Source organism: Chanodichthys erythropterus, chromosome 8 (genome assembly GCF_024489055.1).
Source record: "Chanodichthys erythropterus isolate Z2021 chromosome 8, ASM2448905v1, whole genome shotgun sequence".
Lineage (NCBI taxonomy): Eukaryota > Metazoa > Chordata > Actinopteri > Cypriniformes > Xenocyprididae > Chanodichthys > Chanodichthys erythropterus.
Genome location: NC_090228.1, coordinates 17,384,151 through 17,399,009, shown reverse-complemented (window position 1 = coordinate 17,399,009; position 14,859 = coordinate 17,384,151). Strand labels below are relative to the sequence as shown.

The 14,859-nt window shown below is 34.6% G+C and overlaps 1 protein-coding gene across 1 annotated transcript; it reads right to left on the bottom strand.

Moving 5' to 3' along the window:
- Nucleotides 1-1,728: 1,728 nt before the first annotated feature.
- On the bottom strand, nt 1,729-14,682 carry LOC137024616 (hemicentin-1-like). The gene is given in 17 exon segments (XM_067392363.1): nt 1,729-2,742; nt 3,501-3,519; nt 5,026-5,113; nt 5,722-6,006; nt 6,087-6,392; nt 6,501-6,869; nt 7,257-7,304; nt 9,680-9,773; nt 10,523-10,541; nt 11,474-11,561; nt 12,112-12,396; nt 12,477-12,782; nt 12,891-12,927; nt 12,930-13,264; nt 13,571-13,636; nt 13,815-13,861; nt 14,270-14,682. Coding segments are annotated over 15 exon segments (2,430 nt in total). The 5' UTR covers nt 13,617-13,636; nt 13,815-13,861; nt 14,270-14,682; the 3' UTR covers nt 1,729-2,637.
- Between the last annotated feature and the right edge of the window lie 177 nt (nt 14,683-14,859).

Below are 14,859 nucleotides of genomic sequence, written 5' to 3'. Positions count from 1 at the left end.
AGTATTTTTTCCTAAATGCAGAAGGACTCCAAGTTCTGTATTTTGGCGTCTGCCGATGATTTGAGACTGAGTGAAACTGTGCTGTGTGAACATGATATACTGACTGACAGCTAGTGAACAATTTCCTGTATCCGCCATCAACATTTCACAGACAGAGCAACATTACATATCAATAATTTAGTAAACTGATTATACTGTACTTCAAGTTTTGAACTTTAAGACATATTCAGTTGCTGTTATTTCCGGTATTGAAAAATAAATGTGACAGTTCCATCAGTTTCCTGCTCAGCATTCATATCCTAAGAAGAGCTTCATTTTTTCTTAACCCAAAAACATCTGATACAGTGTAATCATATCTTTAAACAAAAAAGGGAAATAGTATATATATATATATATATATATATATATATATATATATATATATATACACTATTTCCTTTTTCTGTTCAAAGATATGATTACACTGTATCAGATGTTTTTGGGTGATGGTCAAGAAAGAAATGGCCAGTTCATGTCTACATTTGCTGCTGATGAGCTAATATGAGTTAATATACAGATTTGGAACTTGATGGTGAGTAAATGACGATAGAAATTTCATTTTTGGGTGATCTATCCCTTTAATAACTAAATTAAGCCATTATTGAATTTCCTGAAAATTCCCAGATAAACACTGTGAAGCACTTTAAAAAGCTTTTATGTTTACATAATCATCATGACAGGACTGGAGATCTTCTTGTGATGTTTTCCTAATAAAGAAGTGGTGGAAAAAACTGCATTGTTGAAGTCAATAATCTAAGAAAAAAATTCAGTTCTTTACTGTTTGGAGTCAGTAGGACATAGAGATGCTCACTAACTTCAGACTGCTGCAATACAACTTACAACTCCATCAAGATCTGCACTACATCAATGCTCTGTACCTCCACCGGTGAAATTAGTGAACATGAACTAACAATAAACACTTCCCTACTTCTTCAGAAATTATTCATCTTAGTCAGTGGTGATTTCAACATTTACCGATACACTTTTAGTCCAAAGCTGTATTTGTCAACATTTGTTAATGCACTCTGAACTAACATGAACAAACAATGAACAATGAGATATTTTACTAACTGATAGATTTTATGTTGGTAAAACGAATTAGGAGCAAAAATCTAACACTAACATTAACAAAGATAATATATATATATTATATAATCCATATAATAGTCCACAAAAAGACACAAATGAGATTAAATAAAAATAGATTAAATAAAAATTAGATAGATGCACATATACATTTTTTGTAATCTTTCCCTTTTCTAAATAGTTTGAGAGATTAGAATAAGTGTGTCCCAAATCATATACCAAACCTACTCAGATGGTTTACTTTTCCCAGTAGATGTATGGATGTAACATGAACAGTCTAACAGTTAATATTGCCTACAAACCATTGCGCTTTGGATGAGGATTTGGTTCAGAAAAAAAAAGTGAAAAAAAAGAATCATGATCAGATTTCTTATAATGAAAGGCCCGATTAAGAAGATTGGTTTGAGTAGTGTAAATTTAATTAAATTGAATGTGGAATGTGTATATGAGGATACAGGATGATTGACAGGACAGAATACACATAACTATGCAAGAGAACGCAGTTATGATGTGGTAGTTCAGGTGTGTCCCAAAGACTACTCTTCTGCTACATAGGTAACTACTTGTTTCGGTCAGACTTTTTTAATTTCAATTCACATTTATTTGTATAGTGCTTTTCATGATACATATCATTTCAAAGCAGCTTTACAGAGAATGCATGTCAACATCACAATTTAAGAATGCAGTTAGCAAATAATGTAATAATTTAGGCAATTAATTAATTAGCAGTTTAACAGAAGGTAGAAGCAATGAGCTCCTGGAAAAATGAATTACATTAACAATAATTAGGATATAGAAATTGGGCAATGTGCATGTTGATCCAGGTGATTGTGTCTTTATATCAGGTGATCTTAACTACTATGTACTTACATCAAAACAAATTAGTACAATGTACTTTGTGTTCATATTGTAATGCAAAACACTTTTGCTGTGATTGAGGTGGGATACGGGTAACGTTATAAGGACAGGTTTGGTTGACTATAGGTTTAAGGGTGGGCTAAGGTGTAAGGGAAGGTTCAACAATTATGTAATTATAGATGTAATTGCAGAAATTAATTATTACAGCTGTAATTACTTGAAGGTATTTTTTAAAATATAAGTACAATGTAAAAACATGTATGTACACAATAAGTGCATTGTATCAAATGATTCATTTAAATGTTAGTACATAGAGGTTAAAAACACTAATATAAAGTGCGACCACCTTTTCTTTACAAAAAGAGTACATACTTTTACGGCATAGTATAAGTAGGCAAAATGAGACACAACATCTATGAAATCAAGCCATCTAAACCTCTTTTTTTTCCTGACAAGCAAATTGCAAATGTGCTTGAATGGGAAAATAAATGTTCATTTCAAACAACTAAACACATTTCTATAAAATATAATAAAAAATGCATATTTGTTGCCAGTGAGGCTTGGTCTTCATGCTTTTGTAATGAATCAGACATAGCATCCATGTGAAATTAGTTCTAGTTAAAAAAAAAAAAAAAAAATAGAATTTAGTTTTTATTAAGTTAGTTGTTTGTCATCTCTCTTAATGTTCAAAGTTTCATATTCAGAGGGTGGAGCAGAGAGCTGAAGAGAAGCATATGTGTCTGCTGCCTCATTCTGAGCCTGAAAACAAAAACACTCTCAAACACCATCATCATCATCATCATCATCATCACCATCATCATCTTCATCATCATCATCATCAACCTATATCATACCTTAAACCATTAGTTCACTTTCAAATAAGATTTTCCTGATATTTTACTCACCCCCATGTCATCCAAGATGTCCATGTCGTTCTTTCTTCAGTCGAAAAGAAATGAAGGTTTTTTGATGAAAACATTCCAGGATTATTCTCCTTATAGTGGACTTCAATGGCCTCCAAACGGTTTCAGTGCAGCTTCAACGGGCTTTAAACGACACCAAACAAGTAATAAGGGTCTTATCTAGCGAAACGATCTGCCATTTTCTTTTTTCTAACAAAAAAATACAAATGTATATGCTTTATAAACACAAATTATCACGTTGCGAGTGCTTCTGCTTTCCGTATTCTTCAAAAAGCTTATGCTGTATGTCCTACGCCTTCCCTATTCAACTTACAGAACGAATGCGGCGCCAGTTCCAGGCGGAACCACTTGCAATGCGGATCATTTGTGTTTATAAAGCTGTATTTTTCTTTTAGAAAACGACTGATCGTTCGCTAGATAAGACCCTTAGTCCTCGTCTGGTATCGTTTAAAGCCCTTTGAAGCTGCACTGAAACTGTCATTTTGAACTTCGACCATTTGGATGACATGGGGGTGAGTAAATTATCAGGAAAAATTTATTAGAAAGTGGATTAATCCTTTAATATATCCAGGCCTTATAACAAAGAAGACTCACCTTCCGCTTGGTGGACAATCTGGAAACAAAGGATATATGTTACTAATGTTTAGTCCATTATAATATCTTTCTATTTAGAAATTCAATCTTACTGTTTGAATGACTTAGTCAGGAGCGTCCTGCACTTTTTTATATATATATTCTCTGAAAACATGTGTTAATGTTTAATATCAATTACATGCTAGCTTTACAGAGAGCAAAATCATAAGTCAGATGTGACTGGCAGGTGAATCAACTTGTGCAGTGACCCCCAAATGCTTTAGACACGTTAGTTATACTTAAAAATGTTTGAATATCCATAACAATGCAGATACAAAATGGCAAATCAAGTGGCATCTGCAAACAAATGATATAAGAGCTTTTCTCAGAACTAACTTCTCTATTTATTTTTGCTCAACTGGTGGTTTTTAGTGGATGTGTGAAATAACCATAGTGTTGCTTTTCACAGTCTCTGACGACCACTAAGTGTAGTGTCAAAATACGTTTCATTTTCATTTTGAATTTTATATTTATTTTTAATCACTTAAATGCTAATTCATTTATTTTTATGAAATGTTTTGTTTATCCTATTTTTTTTTTTAAATGCCTCTTGGTTTGATATTTTGTTTTATAAAGCAATAACATTCATACATTTTTGTCTTGATTTATTCATTTGTTCAAAAATCATGATGTAAAAATGCAATGAAGCTGTGAAACAATGAAACAATGAAGCTGGCTGAATTTGGTCATTTGTTCACACATTTACTAGTTTCTGCATGGTGAATGGCCATTCACCATGTAGAAACTAGTAAATGTGTGAACAAATGACCAAATTCAGCCAGCTTCAGTGTTTGTTGATCATGTAGGAGGAGGCGGGACTTCAGATTCTAGAGAGCATTTGATTGGACTGAAGATTTGATGAGACGCTGAAGTGCGATGTGATGTCATGAAAATCAAGTACAATTTACCTCGATATTCAAATTCAAAAAGTCCCCCCCCCCCCCCGGCTTTTACTGCATCGTGTTTCATTCTGGAGCATCAGTGAATGTTTGAACCTTTTTTAATGGTTGTGTTTGAGTCCCTCAATTGTCCTCAGTGTGAAAAGATGGATCTCAAAATCATGCAGTCACTGCTGGAAAGGGTTCAAATATGCAAACATTTCTTGAAAACGTAAGATCCTGCAAAACCTGGAGGATTTTTCTGAAGAACGTTGGGCAGTTTAACTGTTCAGAACAAACAAGAGACTCATGAACAACCATCACAAAACAAACAAACAGTCGTAGATCATCCAGGTAACCACACACGGTAATAAGAATCAAGGGTAAACTTTTAAATGGGGTCATTTTAATAAATTCAGCTATTTTTTGTCTTGTGGGCCATATGTAAACATATTTTATGTAAAATATCTTACTTAGGACAGTACTAAATTAAAATTAACATGCATTTTGTATAATCTCTCTTATTTTGTTAAAATTATTCACATTTTTAAAGATTCTGCAAGGGATATGTAAACTTTTGAGCTCAACTGTATGTGTCGTTCACCTACCGTACACAGATCCATGTAATGACACAGAACATAATGACCAGAACAGCTGCAACAGCAACTCCAATCATCACAGAGGAACGATTCGAACCTAAAGAAGAATAAAGGAGTGTTTGGAAAACCACTGATGATTCACTGATTCAATTAAACAAGAGCTAGTGAGTGATATCGTAATCTTTAAACAACAAAATAAGAATGATGGCAGGAACATAGGAATGATAAAAAAAGTGAGAGATTAGCATTAAAGACTGATGCTGTTACGACTTTTTTCATTTACTAACAGATACTCAATTTCCCAAAACCCTGCAGAGGATAATTGGTATGGAGAATCGGTGGGATGGGTAGAGATAGACCCTGTCCCAAATTGAACCCTAAGCCCTCGCGATTTTCCTCTGAGTCCACACTTTTGTGACATAGTGCCACTTTAACTGTTTAGAAGAAGTCTGCTGTGTAGATCTCTGGATTACAGACTCAGAAAATGTGAGCACCGAGGACACATATTGATCGCCAAAGGGGAGCTCACAAACACCCTTCAGAAAAATAAAATAACAAATGGGACATATCTTATGGATGTAATAGACACACGCACAGCGGCCATTGTGAGTCCATGTGACCACAAGAGAACATCAAGTGTGCCATTTTGGATAGGGCAATGCTCTATTTGTGTTCTATGGGATGAATAACAAAACTGAAACTTACGTGAAACAGGGGGAAGCAGTTGAAACAGTTTTCTTTCAGTGCCACGAGTGTTGTTGCCGACACACTGCAGAGATGTGTGTGTGAGTGACTGATGTAGAGTGATGGAGCTCCTCAAGACTGTGCTGCTAAATCGCTCTTCACTGATGAACGTGTCTGAAGAGTTAGTGACAGGACGTCCAGACAGATGCCACTCCAGTTTAGGAGAGGGATTCCCATCAACCTCACAGACATACACGGATAGTCCAGTTCTGTTACATTTGGAGGAGGAAGAGATTTTAGGGGCATCTGAAAAAAGAAAGAATGATATTTTAAATTTTTAGCTTCTTATAGAAGAGAAAAGAAGTGAATCCACAAAAACATCCTACACTGAACATGTAATGTGATGCTGTCCTGTGCTGTTTTGTTCTTGTCCAGTATCTGGTAGGTTATAGTGCAGGTGAAAGTGACTCTGTGGTGACGGTGAGCAGCAGTGAAGTTCAGATCAGAGATGAGCTCCTGTTGTCTGCTGCTCTCACTGAGGGGGATTCTGGGAGTGGAGCTCCATGTGAGAGTTGGTGGAGGAGAGGAGCAGAGAGTCTCAGCAGAGCAGCGCAGACTCACAGAGCTCCTCTCCAACACCTCCTCCTGATCCTGAACCACATACAGCTTCACTGTGGGTTTGGGGGGAGACTCTGAAATACACACAAATACAAGATCAAGTGACAATGATGGCATGTAAAATATTTTTTAAATATTAATTTAACACATTCATTTATAAATAAAGTTCTTAAATCACTCACCAAGGACATTTATAGTGGAGATGTTTTGTTTTTCAGTGTAGGTGTATTTCAGAGCACCACTCTCAATCTTGAAGTAATATTTACCAGCATGTTTTGAACTAACATCATAAAAGATAGTGGTGCAGTTCTTCTCATGTAGTTTTCCAGTTATTTCTCCTTTAAAGTGATCAGGTTTGGGATCTCTAGAGTTAAACACTTGGTTATTCACATTATGTTCATCTTTGTACCACAATCCTGTAGCAGCACTCTCAGTGAGGTTTGTGTCATATTTCTCCTCAATCTCAAATGTGCAATTTATGATCACACATGATCCACTGAGAGCTTCAATCTTCTCTGTCAGACTGATGCTGAAATCTCTACAACAAACACCTTCAACACACATGATGAAAATCATTCAGACACAAGCAGAAATAAACACTGAAGCATTCAGACAGATAAACATTTCTGTTGTTATACAAAATGCTACAAAGTTATTATTTTTTTCCCATTACAAAACATTCATTTGCATTACATGGTCATTATTAAAAGGGTAAACATAAGCAGAACAGGAACAACAGTAAAATAATTTAATTAAAATAGTAATAATATTCTTTTCAAGTCATGAGAAAATTCAACGTTGTATAAATGTTCTGAAGTGTCTGTAAGTAAATTATCTGAAGCACTATAGGATCACATAGAGAATAACAGTTTAGCACTTGAATTCACAACACACTTTTGTTTAAAAACTAGATGTGAAGAAGAGAAAGGAAACCACACCTTGTAGCAGAAAAAAGAAAAGAATTGTTTTCTCTACAGTGTTCATCTCTTCATTATCAGACGCTCAGTCCTGTGGAGAAACACACTTGTAAATCTGATCAAATGACAAAAATAAATGGTTAATCATCTAAAAGTAAACACTTTATAGTAAGTTTTCAGTAGTTAACATGAACTAAGAATGAACAATACTTCAGCATTTATTAATCATAATGTTCATTTCAACATTTACTCATACCTTCTTAAAATCAAAAGTATTTGTTAACATTATAATGCACTGTGAACTAACATAAACAATGAACAATTATAATTTTATTAACTAACATTAACAAAAAATGAATACAGTAACAAATGTATTGCTCATTGTTAATTCATGTTAGTTAACACATTAACTAATGTTAACTAATGAAACCTAATTGTAAATTGTAGCCAAATAAACTCATAGAAATCATAAATTTAGCCTCTGAAAGGAATGAAAACTGATCATTTTCATAATTATACTGAAACATATTTATAAACTCACAGCAGCTCAATAAACTGAACAACATGTCTGAAGAAACATCTAAAGAAGAATAAGAAAAGTTCAAGACTTGCCAGAGATGAGAAAAAAATTATATTTTAGTATTTTTTCCTAAATGCAGAAGGACTCCAAGTTCTGTATTTTGGCGTCTGCCGATGATTTGAGACTGAGTGAAACTGTGCTGTGTGAACATGATATACTGACTGACAGCTAGTGAACAACTTCCTGTATCTGCCATCAACATTTCACAGACAGAGCAACATTACATATCAATAATTTAGTAAACTGATTATACTGTACTTCAAGTTTTGAACTTTAAGACATATTCAGTTGCTGTTATTTCCGGTATTGAAAAATAAATGTGACAGTTCCATCAGTTTCCTGCTCAGCATTCATATACTAAGAAGAGCTTCATTTTTTCTTAACCCAAAAACATCTGATACAGTGTAATCATATCTTTGAACAGAAAAGGGAAATATTATATATATATCTGCATATTAGCTCAATGTAGACATGAACTGGCCATTTATTTTCTATCCCAACTTAATGACTAAATTAAGCCATTACTGAATTTCCTTAAAATTCCCAGATAAACACTGTGAAGCACTTTAAAAAGCTTTTATATTTTTACATAATCATATACTGTGGCATCATGACAGGACTGGAGATCTTCTTGCAATGTTTTCCTAGTAAAGCAGTGGTTGAAAAACTGCATTCATTAATCTTAAAGAAAATTCAGTTCTCTACTGTTTGGAGTCAGTAGGACATAGAGATTCTCACTCTCTTCAGACTGGAATTCACTTGATGCCATAAAAATTACAACTCCATCAAGATCTGCGCTACACCACTGCTCTGCACCTCCACCGGTGATTTACTGACAGAGTTCACACTACACCGCTGACTGAACATGGGTGGTTTGATACAAAGCAGCATTCTTTCAGCATTTAGGTTTTTAGATATATTTCTAATATGTTGCTCAGATGAGAAAATACAACTGTGTTGTGACATTTCTCCATATCTGGACTTTGAAAAAGAATGTTAACTTCTTAAAAGCATTTATTTATGGCTATAATCTTTAGAAAGCAAAAGCCTGAATCATGGGGAAAAGCTGCAGTATCCAAAACCAGAAGAAGAGTACAAAAAGACACATGTAGTTTATTATTTTACAACACACACACACACATGCACACTCACACACACAATTGAACAATTACATTTTTTACTGACATTAACAAAGATTAATAAATATATTAAAAATATATTGCTCATTGTTAGTTCATGTTAACTCATGCATTAACTTAATGGTAATAAATGGGAACTTTACAAGACAAAGAAGTTTTTGTTTTTCCAGACAGTCCATACAAAAATTAGATATTAGATTAAATAAAAATTAGAATACATGCAAATATACATTTTTTTTTTTTTTTTTTGCTATTTTTCTCTTTCTTAAATAGTTGAGATTTGAATTAGTGTGTCCCAAATCATAGTACACCAAACATAAATGTTAGTACATAGTAATTAAAGAACTCTAATAAAAAGGGGGCCAGTTTTTCTTTACAAAAAGAGTACATACTTTTACGACATAGTATAAGTAGGCAAAATGGGACACAGAAACTATGAAATCAAGCCATCTAAAGCTAAAGCTAAAATATTTATTTCAAACAACTAAAGAGTTTTCCATAAAATATTACATAAAATGCATATTTGTTGGCAGTGAGGCTTGGTCTTCATGCTTTTGTAATGAATCCGACATGGGATCCATGTGAAATTAGTTGGGTTTTTATGTTTTTTAATGTGTATTTAGTTTGTTTGTTTTTTCGTGTGGAAATAAATGCATTGTATAAATCCTGAAAGAACAACTGACTGAAGAAAACGAAGAAGATGAAATGTGTATTTGTTGTTTATCGTGTGTCATCTCTCTTAATGTTCAAAGTTTCATATTCAGAGGGTGGAGCAGAGAGCTGAAGAGAAGCATATGTGTCTGCTGCCTCATTCTGAGCCTGAAAACAAAAACACTCTCAAACACCATCATCATCATCATCATCTTCTTCATCATCATCATCTTCATCATCAACCTATATCATACCTTAAAGCATTAGTTCACTTTCAAATAAGATTTTCCTGATATTTTACTCACCCCCATGTCATCCAAGATGTCCATGTCGTTCTTTCTTCAGTCGAAAAGAAATGAAGGTTTTTTGATGAAAACATTCCAGGATTATTCTCCTTATAGTGGACTTCAATGGCCTCCAAACGGTTTCAGTGCAGCTTCAACGGGCTTTAAACGACACCAGACGAGTAAAAAGGGTCTTATCTAGCGAAACAATCACTCATTTTCTTTTTTCTAACAAAAAAATACAAATGTATATGCTTTATAAACACAAATTATCACGTTGCGAGTGCTTCTGCTTTCCGTATTCTTCAAAAAGCTTATGCTGTATGTCCTACGCCTTCCCTATTCTACTTACGGAACGAATGCGGCGCCAGTTCCAGGCGGAACCACTTGCAATGCGGATCATTTGTGTTTATAAAGCTGTATTTTTCTTTTAGAAAACGACTGATCGTTCGCTAGATAAGACCCTTAGTCCTCGTCTGGTATCGTTTAAAGCCCTTTGAAGCTGCACTGAAACTGTCATTTTGAACTTCAACCATTTGGATGACATGGGGGTGAGTAAATTATCAGGAAAAATTTATTAGAAAGTGGATTAATCCTTTAATATATCCAGGCCTTATAACAAAGAAGACTCACCTTCCGCTTGGTGGACAATCTGGAAACAAAGGATATATGTTACTAATGTTTAGTCCATTATAATATCTTTCTATTTAGAAATTCAATCTTACTGTTTGAATGACTTAGTCAGGAGCGTCCTGCACTTTTTTATATATATATTCTCTGAAAACATGTGTTAATGTTTAATATCAATTACATGCTAGCTTTACAGAGAGCAAAATCATAAGTCCGATGTGACTGGCAGGTGAATCAACTTGTGCAGTGACCCCCAAATGCTTTAGACACGTTAGTTATACTTAAAAATGTTTGAATATCCATAACAATGCAGATACAAAATGGCAAATCAAGTGGCATCTGCAAACAAATGATATAAGAGCTTTTCTCAGAACTAACTTCTCTATTTATTTTTGCTCAACTGGTGGTTTTTAGTGAATGTGTGAAATAACCATAGTGTTGCTTTTCACAGTCTCTGACGACCACTAAGTGTAGTGTCAAAATACGTTTCATTTTCATTTTGAATTTTATATCTATTTTTAATCACTTAAATGCTAATTCATTTATTTTTATGAAATGTTTTGTTTATCCTATTTTTTTTATTTTATTTTTATTAAATGCCTCTTGGTTTGATATTTTGTTTTATAAAGCAATAACATTCATACATTTTTGTCTTGATTTATTCATTTGTTCAAAAATCATGATGTAAAAATGCAATTCATAAATACCATGATTTAAATACATCACTTCTATGATGAACATATTTGAAATTTCTAAATTAAAAATACATGTTGATATTGTTGGGCCATATGTAAACATATTTTATGTAAAATATCTTACTTAGGACAGTACTAAATTAAAACTAACATGCATTTTGTATAATCTCTCTTATTTTGTTAAAATTATTCACATTTTTAAAGATTCTGCAAGGGATATGTAAACTTTTGAGCTCAACTGTATGTGTCGTTCACCTACCGTACACAGATCCATGTAATGACACAGAACATAATGACCAGAACAGCTGCAACAGCAACTCCAATCATCACAGAGGAACGATTCGAACCTAAAGAAGAATAAAGGAGTGTTTGGAAAACCACTGATGAATCACTGATTCAATTAAACAAGAGCAAGTGAGTGATATCGTAATCTTTAGATCTTTGAGAGATTAGCATTAAAGACTGATGCTGTTACGACTTTTTTAATTTACTAATCATCAGTTGACAGATACTCAATTTCCCAAAACCCTGCAGAGGATAAGAGGTATGGACAATGAATGGGATGGACAGAGACAGACCCTGTCCCAAATTGATTCCACACTTTTGTGATGTAATGCCATTTTGACTGTTCAGAAGAAGTCGGCTGTGTAGATCTTTGGATTACAGACTCAGAAAATGTGAGAATCGAGGACACATATCGATCGCCAAAGGAGGCGCTCACAAACACCCTTCAGAAAAATAAAATAACAAATGGGACATATCTTATGGATGTAATAGACACACGCACAGCGGCCATTGTGAGTCCACAAGACCACAAGAGCACATCAAGTGTGCCATTTGGGACAGGCCCATACTCAATCTGTGTTCTATGGGATGAATCACAGAACTGAAACTTACATGAAACTGGGGGAAGCAGTTGAAACAGTTTTCTTTCAGTGCCACGAGTGTTGTTGCCGACACACTGCAGAGATGTGTGTGTGAGTGACTGATGTAGAGTGATGGAGCTCCTCAAGACTGTGCTGCTCAATCTCTCTTCACTGATGAACGTGTCTGAAGAGTTAGTGACAGGACGTCCAGACAGATGCCACTCCAGTTCAGGAGAGGGATTCCCATCAACCTCACAGAAACATTCAATTACATCAGTTCTGTTACATTTGAAGGAGGGAGAGATTTTAGGGGCATCTGAAAAAAGAAAGAATGATATTTTACATTTTTAGCTTCTTATAGAAGAGAAAAGAAGTGAATCCACAAAAACATCCTACACTGAACATGTAATGTGATGTTGTCCTGTGCTGTTTTGTTCTTGTCCAGTATCTGGTAGGTTATAGTGCAGGTGAAAGTGACTCTGTGGTGACGGTGAGCAGCAGTGAAGTTCAGATCAGAGATGAGCTCCTGTTGTCTGCTGCTCTCACTGAGGGGGATTCTGGGAGTGGAGCTCCATGTGAGAGTTGGTGGAGGAGAGGAGCAGAGAGTCTCAGCAGAGCAGCGCAGACTCACAGAGCTCCCCTCCAACACCTCCTCCTGATCTTGAACCACATACAGCTTCACTGTGGGTTTGGGGGGAGACTCTGAAATACACACAAAAACAAGATCAAGTGACAATGATGGCATGTAAAATATTTTTTAAATATTAATTTAACACATTCATTTATAAATAAAGTTCTTAAATCACTCACCAAGGACATTTATAGTGGAAATGTTTCCGTTTTTTCAGTGTAGGTGTATTTCAGAGCAGCACTCTCAATCCTGAAGTAATATTTACCAGCATGATTTGAACTAACATTATAAAAGATAGTGGTGCAGTTCTTCTCATGTAGTTTTCCAGTTATTTCCCCTTTAAAGTGATCAGGTTTGGGATCACTGGAGTTAAACACTAGATTGATATTCTTATCAGTTCCATCTTTGAGCCACAATCCTGTAGGATCACTCTCAGAGAGGCCTTTGTTATATTCATCGTTAATCTCAAATGTGCACTTTATGATCACACATGATCCACTGAGAGCTTCAATCTTCTCTGTCAGAATGATGCTGAAATCTCTACAACAAACACCTTCAACACACATGATGAAAATCATTCAGACACAAGCAGAAACAAAGAGTGAAGCATTCAGACACACAAACACATCTGTTGTGTTATAAACACACAAACAATGTTTTTTAAATTAATTTCACAAAACATTTAATTGCAATACATATGATCATTTAAAAGGGTAAATTTTGAATATTTTGAGTGAGATCCCAGTAAAAAAAAATTGTGTAAACCAATATCTGAAATTAATTTAGTTAAAAATACTAAATTAAAAGTTATCATAGTTTAGCACTTGTTAAAATAGTTAAAAGTGGAGGAAAAGCAAACCTTGTAAAAGAAAATAGAAAAGAATGATTTTCTCTGCAGTGTCCATCTCTACATTAACAGACAGTCCTGCGGAGAAACACACTTGTATTTACATGCATAAATTATATAAAATTAAATTTAAAATAATTTGGGAACTATACTACTATACTATACATAGCATATTTATGAATATTTATGAACTAATTGAAAGTTTCCAACAGCTCAATAAATTGAATGGCACAGAAAAACATAATTTAAGACCTACCCAAAAATGAGAAAACAGTCAAACCAGTGTAGCTGCCAAGATCTTTCCTGGAGAAAAAAAAAAGAGAGAAAAATGTAGGCCTAATATTTATGGACCTTTACTGCTGCTAATTTTGAGACTGAGTGGAGGTGTGCTGTGTGAACAGAGTTACTAATACAATACACTGACTGAACGTCCTGTGTCCTCATTAACATTAACCTTTAAATACATACAGTGTACCTCCAATCACTCATACATTCATGAACTTTAAACTTTTAGGTTTTGTTGTTTGTCCTGTGAAATGGCCTTGAAGCTTTACAGGGTTGAATCAGTGATGGAAAGCTCTAGTGTGTCTGTTTCCATGGTTCAGCAGTTTGTATACTTGTTTTGGTTGGAAAAAGTATAAGTATGTTTACTACTTTAGGTTTTTGTGTTTTATTGTGAACACATTTTTGTGATTTTGTGTTGTAACTCACTTCACCGTTCGAAATGCTTCTCACAGCACGTCTCTGCAGAAGTTTCATATTTTCTGAAAATAGAATGTTCTTTAAAATAGCATGAAAAGCACCTGTTCCTGTTCAAGTATAGTTACGAGCTTTACAGGAAGAGAAATCGATAGTTCAGACAGAACTGGCATTTATAGTCAAATTTATAACTCTCCAGCACCTCAGTCACAATTAAAAATGACAAAGCAAGTGGCATCTGCAAACAAATAACATAAGAGCTTTTCTCAGTTTCTGTGTCCTATTCTTATGCCAACCTCGTTCCTCTCAAGTTCACATAAATATCCTAGCAGAGTAAACATGATGATCAACACACTGCATAAACACTTGACAACCACAAAGTTTCAAAATACTTTGTGCTCATTTTAAGTTGTATATTGGTTGTTTTTCTATTAATATATTTTAAAAAGTAAGAAGTGTCTTGTCCATGAGAGGTGTAGGAGGTGGCTGGTCAGGCACTGGGTCCTGAGTGGGGCTGGTGATGTCATCCTCAGGGGGGCAGATGGTGAACCGAAGTTCACTAGCACCCACTCCACATTGGCAGCAAATGTCCCTCGAGGACC